Below are 12,721 nucleotides of genomic sequence, written 5' to 3'. Positions count from 1 at the left end.
AAGGATGGGCTATGTCTTTAAACTCTTAATAAAATAAACTCTGATAAATTGAGGTAATTAGAATACATCTCTTTTTTGTGAAACCTGAAAATACCAATAAACAAAAATAAAATCTCAAACTTGGCCAGTCTGCTAAAGGGTTTGTGAAAAACAATAGTACTTTTTCAGGATTGAATAGTTTCAGCAGCCAAGGAAAAGCAAGAAAGGCAAAAAAAAAAAAAAGTAAAATGGTTTGCCAACTAAAACAAACTTGAAAGCCTAACCTAAATCTCTGGAAATCTCAACATAATAAGAAAAGCACGCTGCCTAAAGGATAACATATTTGGAATTCCAGAGATTCACATGCCAATAACATCCCCTTTCTTTTTTTGCTGTCCAGAATTTAGTAATAAACTGCAGACGGTTTCATATGGAAAATGAAAGGTTCTTCTGAAAGTAAATAAGAGCATATACAGCTCAAGGTCTGAATTTATACTAGGAAACATGGTCACCTTAATTTGCTAAAAACTGCATTTCTCACTAAATAAAAAAAGTAATAACAGAACATGACTCCAAAAACCCCAAATTCCTGCAACCCAGGTGTTTCTCTTGAGGCCACAGGTTAAATTATGTCAAAATGGGAAGGAAAACTTAAATCTACAGAACAGATCATTTCACTTTGTTTCAATACAGGAAGAATTTTTAAATTGATGGATGAATTGATGGGTGAATTATTGTATTAATTGTCAGTGTTTCAATGGAAGAATTTCAATCTATTCTGGATATTTAGGAAGATGCTTTTGGTTAAAGGAATGGATTTATAAGTTCATAAAGAGTAAAATTAAATTTCTCTTAAAGCCAGTCAATGAAATAATTAACTTCAAAAACTGATGACCAATAAGAGTGAAGCGTCCTGGTTGAGAATTCACCCACAAGTATTAACACAGTTAAAGAGGAACCTTTCTTCTCCACCCCAGATGTTTTCTTACATGTGGAGGGGGCTCCAGTAATTCAACACTCCTGATCTCTTTCCAACTATTCACTCTCCCCTCCCCGAGGAGAAGGAGTGGCTTAATGAGATCGGTAAGCTTAGAAGGAGAAACTGGACATGCAGAGTCCAGCACCTTCCTCTCTTCTTTCTCTTCAGAACAACCATTTGTTCATGCTCTGGGCTTTAAGTTTCCGAGGGCAGGGCCTCACTGGCCGCAGCCTGTGGGGGTCCAGCACCAGCTGGTGAATCAGTCAGCTAGCTCCAAGGTCCAGTATGAGAAAGCTCCTCTGCCCACCAATTCTCTAAAATCAGTTTAATCAGTAATAAAGGTAATATTTTGCTCTCCCATCGGTCTTATCCTAGTCTTGCTTCTTTTTTTAAATATATTTTATTGATTTTTTTTTTACAGAGTGGAAGGGAGAGGGATAGAGAGTTAGAAACATCGATCAGCTGCCTTCTGCACACCCCCTACTGGGGATGTGCCCGCAACCAAGGTACATGCCCTTGACCGGAATCGAACCTGGGACCCCTCAGTCTGCAGGCCGGCGCTCTATTCACTGAGCCAAACCGGTCAGGGCTCCTTGTCTTTCTTCTCATTGATCCAGAACTCAGTGAGAAAGAGAAGGGGAAATTCTGTTCTGAAAACAGGGAATGATCAGAACAAAGGTGGATTTGAAAAGAAACAGGAAAAGAAGTGAAACCTGAAAATGAGTGTTAAGAAAAAAAACAAAACACAGTGTGCATGTGCTGCACACAGCAATACAATTTACCCAGGAGGGAAAACGGTGCAGGGGAGGAGTCGGAGGTTTGCTGCACGCCGCCTTCTTTGCTGAGTCACAGCTTTCCTGGTCATCTGAACATGGGGATTCCAGGGAGTCATAGGAGAACAATCCGTCGTCACAACTGGTGTCCATGTTCTCCAAAACTTCCGTACTGTCGCCATCCAGCAGATCCAGATCTGTTTCCTGGGGTCTCAGTGGCCGGATCATGCTTATGGCATTTCTGTTTGTACCAAACATCCTATCGGAACTTAACTGCGGCTGGCTTAGGTGCCTTTTGGCCAGTGCTACACTTATACTGAAAACATTAGGAATCCTTAACTTGGGGGGTGGCAGGTTGGATGAAGGCACTAATTGGGTTCCTTTTCCAGGCAGTAGGTTAGGATGCTTTGGAGTCAAAGCTGGGGTCAAAATAGGGCTTGGGGTGTTGGCCTCACTCGATGACGATGAATAATCCAGCCTCTGAGACTGAAATTTTTTATTCAGTTCATCTGAGGAACTATCGTGCTCCTTTTTACTCGACTCAGGATTTCCCTTCCCAAGAAGACTATTCTGAGCTTTCCACTGTGCTTCCTGCTGCCAAGAATACAGCTTCTTGTGCTCTGGTCTCTTTATGCCGAAAGTCTCTTCTTCAAATATAGAACTGCTGTCATCGGACGCTGTCAGATAGGTTTCACTGCCCATCCTGCTACACTGGACCCCTTCCTCTGACGTGTGGCTGGACAGGGTGGACGTGTACCTGGACTTGGATCTTCCTTTGCTCCCGTCTTCCTCATCGGAACTCCAGTCACTCCCGGGAGCCCCAGAATTCTGGGAGATGCCGCCCTCTGTAGCGAGGCTTGTTCTTGATTTCCGATTCTGCTCTGAGCCACAAGAGGTTTGACGCAAAGTTCTCTGACCTCGGCTGTTTTCTTGAATGTGGTTATCGACAGACTTTTCTGTAATTTCCATTTCTAGAAAAGCATATATCACATTCACATGTTTGCCTTTAATAATATAATCTTTCTGTGCATTTAGCTTTATGTAACTACACTGTCAAAACTGGAGTTTTCATAAGAATAAAGTTAATTTACATTATTTATTTTTTTTTTAGTTGTATGACTTTTTTAAACCTAAGTTTGGAAACGATAAGCTTTATATAAAACATGGAGCCCTGACACTTCAATAGCATAGTATCAAAATGAAACTGCTTTTACAAACAAACATGCTGGGAGGAAAACTGACAATAGTCTAAGGAGAGATAATCAAAGAAGCAAAACATGAAATAAGGCAACACTACCTATCAAAGAAAGCAGCCACTAAAACATGAACACTCTTAAATTGATTTTAGAAGCAAAGAGAATGACAACCCTCTTTCAATTCTATTTCAGAATCATCATATGTAAATTTAAACATAATATAGTTTAAATAACAAACTTGGTTTCCAAACTTCAATACATGAAATAAATATGCAAAACCATGAAGAAAACGTAAACAGAGAAGGGCTTTCCTCCCTCTACTTCTGGTTTAATCATAACTTCAAAATGTGTTTTTATAATAAGAATTACACTCTTCTACAATGTCTTTAGATATGGCTTATTTTGTTTATAACATAATTAACAGAATAAACCACTGGCTTCAGAAACAGCGAACTAAAATTTTAGATCAAAGAGTACAAAATAAACTTTGAAAACAGAAGCATAGGTATGACCTTTATAACTAAGGAAATAGAGGCTGAACAAATAAACTGAAACTTGGTATCAGGCACTTTGTTAAATCTGCAAATGAACTAAAGTTTCAATACAGGCAGCCTTCTCAACAAACAACAACAAAAATGAAAGTAATGGCATCAAAGTGAGTAGCAAAGGAGCCTTCTAGCTGAAAAAGCATTAGGCAGTTTTCAGAATTTCATAATCAAGCATAGACTTTTAGGGCTATAATTTTTCTCCTTTGGGGGAACTGAAAATAGAGAAGATGCAAATTCAAGTCTCCCTGAAATACCTGGGAAAAGTCATCCTGGGTGGCAAAGCCAGCAGCTGCACCACAAAGCAACATTCAGAGGGGCTTTAAGACTAAAAGAGGAATATAAATCTGCACAGAGGTTAGGGTTTCAACATCCAGGCAGATATTTTCCTCGTTGAAGCAATAAAGGGAAAATCAAAGCAGCTACAAAAATTGTCCCCTGGTGCTCTTTTTCTTTAGAAATTTGCAACGTCATATTTAATATTAGGTAATTTAAAAATATTTAAAATAAATAATGAACAGAAAGTTCATAGTACTAATCTGAAACTCTAAGCTGAAACAAGTACCATGTAGGTGCAACTGTGAACCTTTTTAAAATGTTTTTTGTTTTTAAATTAATTTCAGAGAGAGGAAAAGAGGGGGAGAGAGATATAGAAACATCAATGATTAGAGAGAATCACTGATGGGCTGCCTCCTGCATGCCCCACACTGAGATAGAGCCCACAACCTGGGCATGTGCCCTCACCAGGAATCGAACTGTGACCTCCTAGTCCATAGGCCGATGCTCTACCGCTGAGCCACACCAGCCAGGCTGTAAACCTTTTTGTAATTTTAAATATCACTGCTTCCTACTGCAGGAAGAAGTACCAAGAGGGGAAAATCAGTTTCTCCTCTACCTCACTGGCAAAGACTCTCAAAAAAAAAAAATACATAGCTAGATACACAAAGTTAAATGTTGAACATCTCTTTAAAAGTATTCTTGCCCTAACCGGTTTGGCTCAGTGGATAGAGCGTCAGCCTGCGGACTGAAGGGTCCCAGGTTCGATTCCGGTCAAGGGCATGTACCTTGGTTGTGGGCACATCCCCAGGAGGGGGTGTGTAGGAGGCAGCTGATCGATGTTTCTCTCTCATCGATGTTTCTAATTCTCTATCCCTCTCCCTTCCTCTCTGTGAAAAATCAATAAAATATATTTAAAAATAAAAAATATAAAAGTATTCTCATAAGACATGAACCTGTCAAGAAAAAAAAATAAGAAAACTAGGATGAATCATTCAGATAGATTTTGTATATTTGCCCTTTTGAGTGATGGAAAAATTAAAAATTAAAAAAGGAAAATTAAGCTATATAAGGATTTTTCCCTTTTAAGAAATGTCAAAGCAAATTCCGCTAGTTCATGAATACCTTCTATGTCTTTTCCTTCAGTGAACTCAGGTTCTTTAGATGGGATCTTGCTCATTTCCTCAGATCTTACTACTTGAGGAGGACTCCTCGCTCGGGATGAAAAGCACCCGAAGGTCAAACTGCTTAGGCGCTGGCCCTCCGAAAGCTTTGGTGTGCCAACACTGGATGACTTCTTCCCTTGAACTTCTGCAAGATCATTCATCAAAATCAAGATCTGAATTTTTCACAACAGCTTGATAAACGCAGAACCAAAGCACATAAAAACATGGACAAATCACTCCTTATGCCAGAATAAAAGCCTGAAAATCCTAAAGGTCATCTTTCTTTTTTCTTTTTCTTTTATTATTCAATTTATTTAAACTAAAAAAAGTTCTCACCCATTTCTCCCACCACCCAGCCATCGCTTCTGGCAACCACCAATCTGTTCTCCGTGTCAGTGAGCTTGGTTTTTCCATTTTATTTATTTATTTTTAGATTCCACATATAAAAGATCATAAGGAATTTGTCTTTTTTCCGACTTATTTAACTTAGCATAAGGCCCTCGAGGTTCATCACGTTGTTACAAATGCCGAGATTTCATTCTTTTTATGGCTGAGTAATATTCCACATACGTATCTTGGCTTCTTTATCCATTCACCCATCAGTAGACACTTAGATTGCTTCCGTATCTTGGCTATTGTAAATAATGCTGCATTGAACATGGGGCGCACATATCTTTTTGAATTAGTGTTTTCATTTTCCTCGGATAAATGCCCAGAAGTAGAATTGCTGAATCATATATGGTAGTTCTACTTTCAATTTTTTAAAATCTCCATACTCCTTTCCATGGTAGCTAAACCAATTTACATTACCACTAACAGTGTACAAGGGTTCTCTTTTGTCCACATCCTTGCTAACACCTAGTTATTTCTTGTCTTTTTGATAATAGTCATTCTGACAGGTAGGAGGTGATATCTCATTGTCGTTTTGCATTTCTCTGATGATTAGTGATGAGGCCTGGTTGCCAAATGATTAGAGCAACGGTTCTCAACCTGTGGGTCGCGACCCCTTTGGGGGTTGAACAACCCTTTCACAGGGGTCGCCTAAGACCATTGGAAAACACATATATAATTACATATTGTTTTTGTGATTAATCACTATGCTTTAATTATGTTCAATTTGTAACAATGAAAATACATCCAGCATTATCAGATATTTACATTACAATTCATAACAGTAGCAAAATTACAGTTATGAAGTGGCAACGAAAATAATTTTATGGTTGGGGGTCACCACAACATGAGGAACTGTATTAAAGGGTCGCGGCATTAGGAAGGTTGAGAACCACTGGAGTAGAGGGTTGGAAATTTCAGCCTCACTCTTCATCCTCTATATCCCTGACCTCAGGGAAAGGGAGAAGGGCTGACAGTTGAATTAATCACCATTGATTTTTAGAGGAAGTGGAAGGGAGGGAGGGAGGGAACATCCATGTGAGAGAGACACATCAATTGGTTGCCTCCCACACTGCAACCCAGGTACATGCCCTTGACCAGGAATTGAACCCAAGACCCTTCAATGCACAAGCCGGTGCTCTAACTACTGAGAAAGACAGGCCAGAGCGACTAAATTTTTTTAAGCAAACATATCTGAAAATAAATGTTGAAATTAGTATTATCTCCTTTGTGTTACTTGCTACTGTCTACCTGTGTTTTCTAATATGGACATGTGGTTATTTAAATATAAATCAATTCAAATTAAATAAAATGTAAAATTCAGTTCCTTAGTAGTGCCAGTCGTATTTCAAGTGTTCAATAGTAAAATTCTATATATTAGTAACCAAATAAAACCAATTGAGCTATTTTAGTTAAAGTATTCATACCTTGTAGTTTTGACTGTATTGTTCTTATCTCTTCGGTTTGGTTTTGGTTGATCAAACGAAGATTCTGATTCTCCAATTCCAGCTAAAAGGACATACGGTATTCTTTTAAATAGGAATAACATTTCTAAAATATACTAGTGAATTATAATATGTAGAAAATGTTAATACCTAACTACACATAAGCAAAATACGAAAGATTTATGGATTTATCAGCATAAGTTATCAACTTATACAATTATGGCTTAAATATTAATTTTTCTAAAACTAAGAGTTTTAAGTGTTTTCACCCCCTATGACTTTTCACTGTAAAATTATTTTAAAACAAATTATTTTAGCATTTAATCTGCCATGTAAACTAAATAATGTGTACTTCTCAGATACTGAACACAATTTTATGATATACACATGTTCTATAATTTTTTTAAATTAATGAATTAGAGTTAAAAATCAACTAATTAGAATGAGGCTACTTATACTGATTACCACGAACCTATCAAAATTTTTCATTTTAGAAATATATTGAACATCAAAATAAAAGCTACCTATCTAACATTTACCAAAAGACAGCAGCCAAACCAACTTTTCAGAATTTTGTTTCTCCTAGACTGATCTATATTCTGATAACTTATCTATTTAAAAGAAGTAAAAGGTACAGAAAAGGCAAAATATAACAGTACGTACCTCATTTAATTTAAGTGTTACCCATTCTTTGATCTTAGCTGCTTTCTCTTCTATAATTTTAGCTTCTTGTATCCTTATTTGTTTCTGAAATAACATTATTTGTTTAGTTCAAATATAAGCTCACCGGTCTAAAAATGTCATATCATGCATAGAAAAAGGCAAATCCACTTAAAACCTATTTCAAAGTTAATACCTTTACCTTCAAATGACCAAATAGAGTAAAAAATGACAATTGTCCAACAGATACAATAAGAAACCATAATGGCATATGTGAATATTACTAGTTTTAACAATTGCTATTTTCTTTCTCTGAAAGATAATATACTGAACTCCATCCTCTGAACTTTTCAACAAAAGAAACCATTTCTGAGAATGGTCTAGGGCAGTGGTCGGCAAACCGAGTTTCGCGAGCCACATGTGGCTCTTTGGCCCCTTCAGTGTGGCTCTTCCACAAAATATCACGTGCGGGTGTGCATGTACAGTGCGATTGAAACTTCGTGGCCCATACGCAGCAGTCGGGTTTTGGCCTGGGTGAGTCTATTTTGAAGAAGTGGCGTTAGAAGAAGTGGGGGGTGTCGGGCGGTCGGGCGGTCTGGCGGTCGGGCAACTGGAGACGCGGCGCAGGCGGGCCGAGGGATACGCAGCGCGGGGAGGCGCGTGCGATTCATGCACAGGTTGAGTGAGCCCGTCAGTCAGCAGTCTCACTGTGCAGTGGTTAGTGCTAGTCGCGTCCACAAATCGCGCGCAGGTGACAAAAGTACCTACTCGAAGCATAAAGTTACCTGTATTTTTCCAACCAGCTGCAAATCCTACCGGTATTTTTGTCATCAATTTAAGAATTGTAATTATTTCCTATGGGTGGCTTTATTATCATAAAATGAAACATTTTTTTAGGTGCCCTGTTTGACATGGCTACAAAGAAGCAGCAAAGAAAAACGGAAGACGAAAACCATGAATTTAAAGTTGAATGGACCGAGACTTTCGCGTTTATGCAAAACTTAAATGGCCTTCCGACCTGTCTTACTTGTCAGGAAAAATTGGCGCATAACAAGAAATCAAATTTGGAGAGACACTTTACAACTAAACACGTGTCATTTAGTACTAAATATCCTGTCGGTGATGCAAGGAAGAAATAGACTCGCCCAGGCCGAAAACTGACTTCTGCGCAGGGGCCACGAAGATTCAATTGCACTGTACGTGCGCGCCCGCACGTGGTATTTTGTGGAAGAGCCACACTCAAGGGGCCAAAGAGCCACATGTGGCTCGCGAGCCGCGGTTTGCCAACCATGGTCTAGGGTTTATAACAATGGGGGGGGGGGGGGTCAACCAGGTTGGGGGGAAGAGAGTCAGAATCTCCTCTGGGGCATGACTTTGTTTCCCCCTCAAACACTACTAGCTTTTAAAGATCCAGAAAAAAAAATGAAGATCAAAAAGCGCTAGCTCAAATTTACCAACTTAAAATCGAGTTTGGTCACAAAACTCCTGAGAATGTGACTACTGTATAAATTACAGTTGGTGGGGAACAGGGGTGGTGAAGGCTGAAAACCACTGACCCAACAAAACACCAATCCGTACAGAAATGAAAAAAAAAAGCGGAAAATAAGTAATTTAACATATTTAACAATTTCAGAGTGGTCATATTTAAATGACACTAAATAATCCTAATGCAATTTTTTTTTTGCTAATAAACTTTTAAAATGAACTAAATACAATACTTGATCTCAATAAAGTAGTTTATAAGCAGTGTGTACATTTCTAAGCAGACAAATTAGCCACAAACATATATTTAAAATATAACAAGCCATCAACATTCCCAACACCCTAAACATTCTAAAACAAAGATTTACTTGAAACATTTGACAGACAGAAATGCCTGCTGATAACCAAGTGTTTTCAACTTAAACATTACACTCACACTTTTATAGTTAGGAGCATTGTCACATACAAAAAGTGTCTCAGAATTACCCCAGACTAAAGGTGAAGGCCATTTCCTTCACCTCTCACCAATAAATGTGATGCAGTTCTATGGGTTGACCAAATGAGTAAGATTTCTGACCAAAATTTAGAAGTTTAAGCTCTGTCTCTTTCATCTTTGTGATTATGCATAAATGAATGCATATATTTAGAACTGTTTAGTGATCAAATTCTTCCTAACCTGCTCTTCAAGTTGCAGTTCCAAGTTTTGTATGATATCATCTTTTTCCTGTATCAGGGTCTCCAGATCTTGACACTTTTTATATAACCTTGTCTCTGATTCACTGGTTTGAATATTAGCTGCTTTTAATTTCTCTTCCATAACTTGTACCTAAGTTCAGAAGGTAAATAATAAAATTAGGCATGGACTTAATTTATCATAGTATTAAATTTAGAATTTCACTTTAACATTAAATAGTTTCCTAAAAGTTATCATCATAAAAGGAAAATACTGCACAGCACATTTCAATATATATAACAATTATCAAGTCTGAAGACTACTTTGCCAAGTGGTGTTAACTCTGAGGTACAAAAGGGTACATTAGAGATTTGCAGATTACTGCTATCATATAATGTACATGTTTAATAGAACAATAATAATATGCAAAGCACTTCATAAGAGTATAGAATCAGGAAGTTTCCAGCCCTAACTTTTTCATATTTTAAACAAAGTAGGAATATAAAGAAAAGAAGGTGAGTGGTGACGTAAAGACTCTAATTGGATGGCCTAGTACAGTGATCGGCAAACCACGGCTCGCGAGCCACATGCGGCTCTTTGGCCCCTTGAGTGTGGCTCTTCCACAAAATACCACGTGAGGGCGTGCATGTACAGTGCGATTGAAACTTCGTGGCCCAAGCGCAGAAGTCGGTTTTCGGCCTGGGCGAGTCTATTTTGAGAAAGGTACGTTGAAATGGTTTGGACATATAGAGAGGATGAACGAAAGGAGATAGACGAAACAAGTATACAAGACGAGTGTGGATGGGAGAGTTGGAAGGGGTCGACCTCAGCTAACGTACCTCAATCAGATTGAGGACGTTTTTAGCAAAGGCCAGCTTAGGAGAACCCTAATTAAGTGAATAACAATGTACCTCCCTATATAGTTGAAGTTTAAAAAATGTGGCTCTCAAAAGAAATTTCAATCATTGTACTGTTGATATTTGGCTCTGTTGACTAATGAGTTTGCCGACCACTGGCCTAGCATAATAACACATTTTGAGGGAAAAATTAAACTTACATGAAAACACACACACACACACACACACACACACATAATAGAAAGCAAAAGGAAATCAAAAGAACCTTAAGCTCCACTGATGGAATCATAAAAAATATTTTAAAAATAAGAGTGTCAAGATATAGGTAGGAGAGTATGCCAAGTGAGGCTTATTGATTCACTAATTTAACAAATATTCAGTGACTACCTGCCACTGCCAGGCCTGTTCTGGGTCCTGGGAAGACATCAGTGAATAAAATGGGCCTAAAGTCTTTGCTGGAATTGAAATTAAAATCTACTGGGTAAGAGAGATCACAAGTATAATAAAGGTGTAAAAATTATACAGTATGTTACACAAGATGATAAGGGAAATGGGAAAAAAAGAACAAGATAAAAGAGTGTGTCTGGGGGTACAGTGGTGCCTCAAGTTTAATATCTAAAATATATTGGCTCTGCTTGGATCTTTTGCAGAACACATTTGAGCATATGAAATCTTAGAAGGGATGTGTGAGTGTTAATGACAGTGAGAAAGAAAATGAAGTGCTGGGCAATTTCTACGACAGTAAGACTTTTAGTTTATATACTCCAAATAAGCAAGAATGTAATTTTAGCAATGTTTCAGATTATAGGGGCAAGGAAGAGAAATATGCAAAAGCATTTGAGGAATTAAAGATTATAGTTAGGATGAAAAACCTTAAGCTATTAAAAACACCTCTGAAAAATCACACAGTCCTTACTTAATATTTAAAAATACTTAACATCTAAAAGGATGATCTTAAGGTTAGTTTTGGTTTTTTAACCATAAATACAAGATTTCATCTGTGGGTTCAGCGTATAAATGTAAATCCAACTCCAATGCCAAAAGTGTCCTATTTAAATACCACCCACATGGATGGAAACTATGAAAATAAAAGTAGATTTTTAAAAAGATAAAAATGTATTTCACTATCTAAGAGACAATTTTAAGTTATCTTAAGGCAGGGGTCCTCAAACTTTTTAAACAGGGGGCCAGTTCACTGTCCCTCAGACCGTTGGAGGGCCGGACTATAGTTTAAAAAAAAACTACGAACGAATTCCTATGCACACAGCGGCGGCAAAAACACCCGGCGGGCCGGATAAATGTTTTCGGCGGGCCGCATGTGGCCCGTGGACCGTAGTTTGAGGACCCCTGTGTCTTAAGGTTTAGATTTTTTTTTTTTTAACATAATATAGCAGGCTTTCTGCAGAAACTGCAGACCCATAGTCAAGGACACAGGTCTACATGAGAGATGCTGTCATGAAAAACAGCTGGAGCAGGACAGTGAGTATCTAGGGTCGATCTGAAGATGGTACAGCCAGTTCTGCACAGGACATCCTGTAGCTGTGGAAGCAGAGAGAGAAGAGCAGAGTCCAAGTCCAAAATGCTATTTCTGCTCCAGGGACCCAGTAATAGATGATAAACCTAAAGGGGAGCAGAATAGATCTGCCCCAAATATGCCTCGTTGGCATACTGATTATTTGAATTAAAGTTACTTGAGAAACAGCCAGTACAAGAAGGACACTCTGACCCTCTTTGGTTCCCCCCAAAGCAGGAAACAAATCTCCCATGTGAAAGATACCCTCCCTGAATCAGGAGGGTAGAAGGCATTCTTACCACCGGAATAAGAAATTTAGGGCCAAGAAAACGATATAAACAAGTCTTGTTACTTCTTCACAAATTTAGTGAAGCACAACCCCCTTTGTCTTGTCAATTTTTCACAGATTGATTGTTCTCTCGTCTAAAAGGTGTGAAAGCTGCCTGATTTGTTCTCTTCTATGAGCCTCATGTCTTTATGGGGCTCCCATACATAAATCATTAAATTGGGGGGTTTTATCCTGTAAATCTTTCTTACGCCAGTTTAATTATTAGATCAGCCAAAGCGCCTAGGAGGAAATAAATTTTCCACGCCTATAAAGCTAAAGAAAACCAAAAATAACTGAATCAGAATAGAAATAAACATTACCAGGCCTACACCTACAGTCTCTTTTTATTAAGTCAGAGCAAGCCACCCTACAGACCTTGGGCTGCCACATAAAACTGTCCTGTTATTGCCTAGGAAAACTCTGGTTTGGGAGTACGCATCTCCCTTGAAAAACACGTTC

The 12,721-nt window shown here is 38.3% G+C and overlaps 1 protein-coding gene across 2 annotated transcripts in view; it reads right to left on the bottom strand.

Moving 5' to 3' along the window:
* Nucleotides 1–12,721, bottom strand: part of PLEKHH2 (pleckstrin homology, MyTH4 and FERM domain containing H2) — an 81,082-nt gene that overhangs the window by 50,646 nt on the left and 17,715 nt on the right. For both annotated transcript variants that reach the window (XM_070429115.1, XM_070429116.1), the window contains exons 4-8: nt 9,568–9,717; nt 7,413–7,496; nt 6,732–6,813; nt 4,874–5,059; nt 1,741–2,702 (exon numbers count right to left, since the gene is read on the bottom strand). In XM_070429115.1, coding sequence (XP_070285216.1) covers nt 1,741–2,702; nt 4,874–5,059; nt 6,732–6,813; nt 7,413–7,496; nt 9,568–9,717 — 1,464 coding nt within the window. The remainder of the gene's footprint in view (nt 1–1,740; nt 2,703–4,873; nt 5,060–6,731; nt 6,814–7,412; nt 7,497–9,567; nt 9,718–12,721) is intronic.

This window comes from Myotis yumanensis, unplaced genomic scaffold (assembly GCF_028538775.1).
Source record: "Myotis yumanensis isolate MYYU_CA2020_CCGP unplaced genomic scaffold, mMyoYum1.0.hap1 SCAF_11, whole genome shotgun sequence".
NCBI lineage: Eukaryota > Metazoa > Chordata > Mammalia > Chiroptera > Vespertilionidae > Myotis > Myotis yumanensis.
This window is presented reverse-complemented; position numbering and strand designations above follow the sequence as displayed.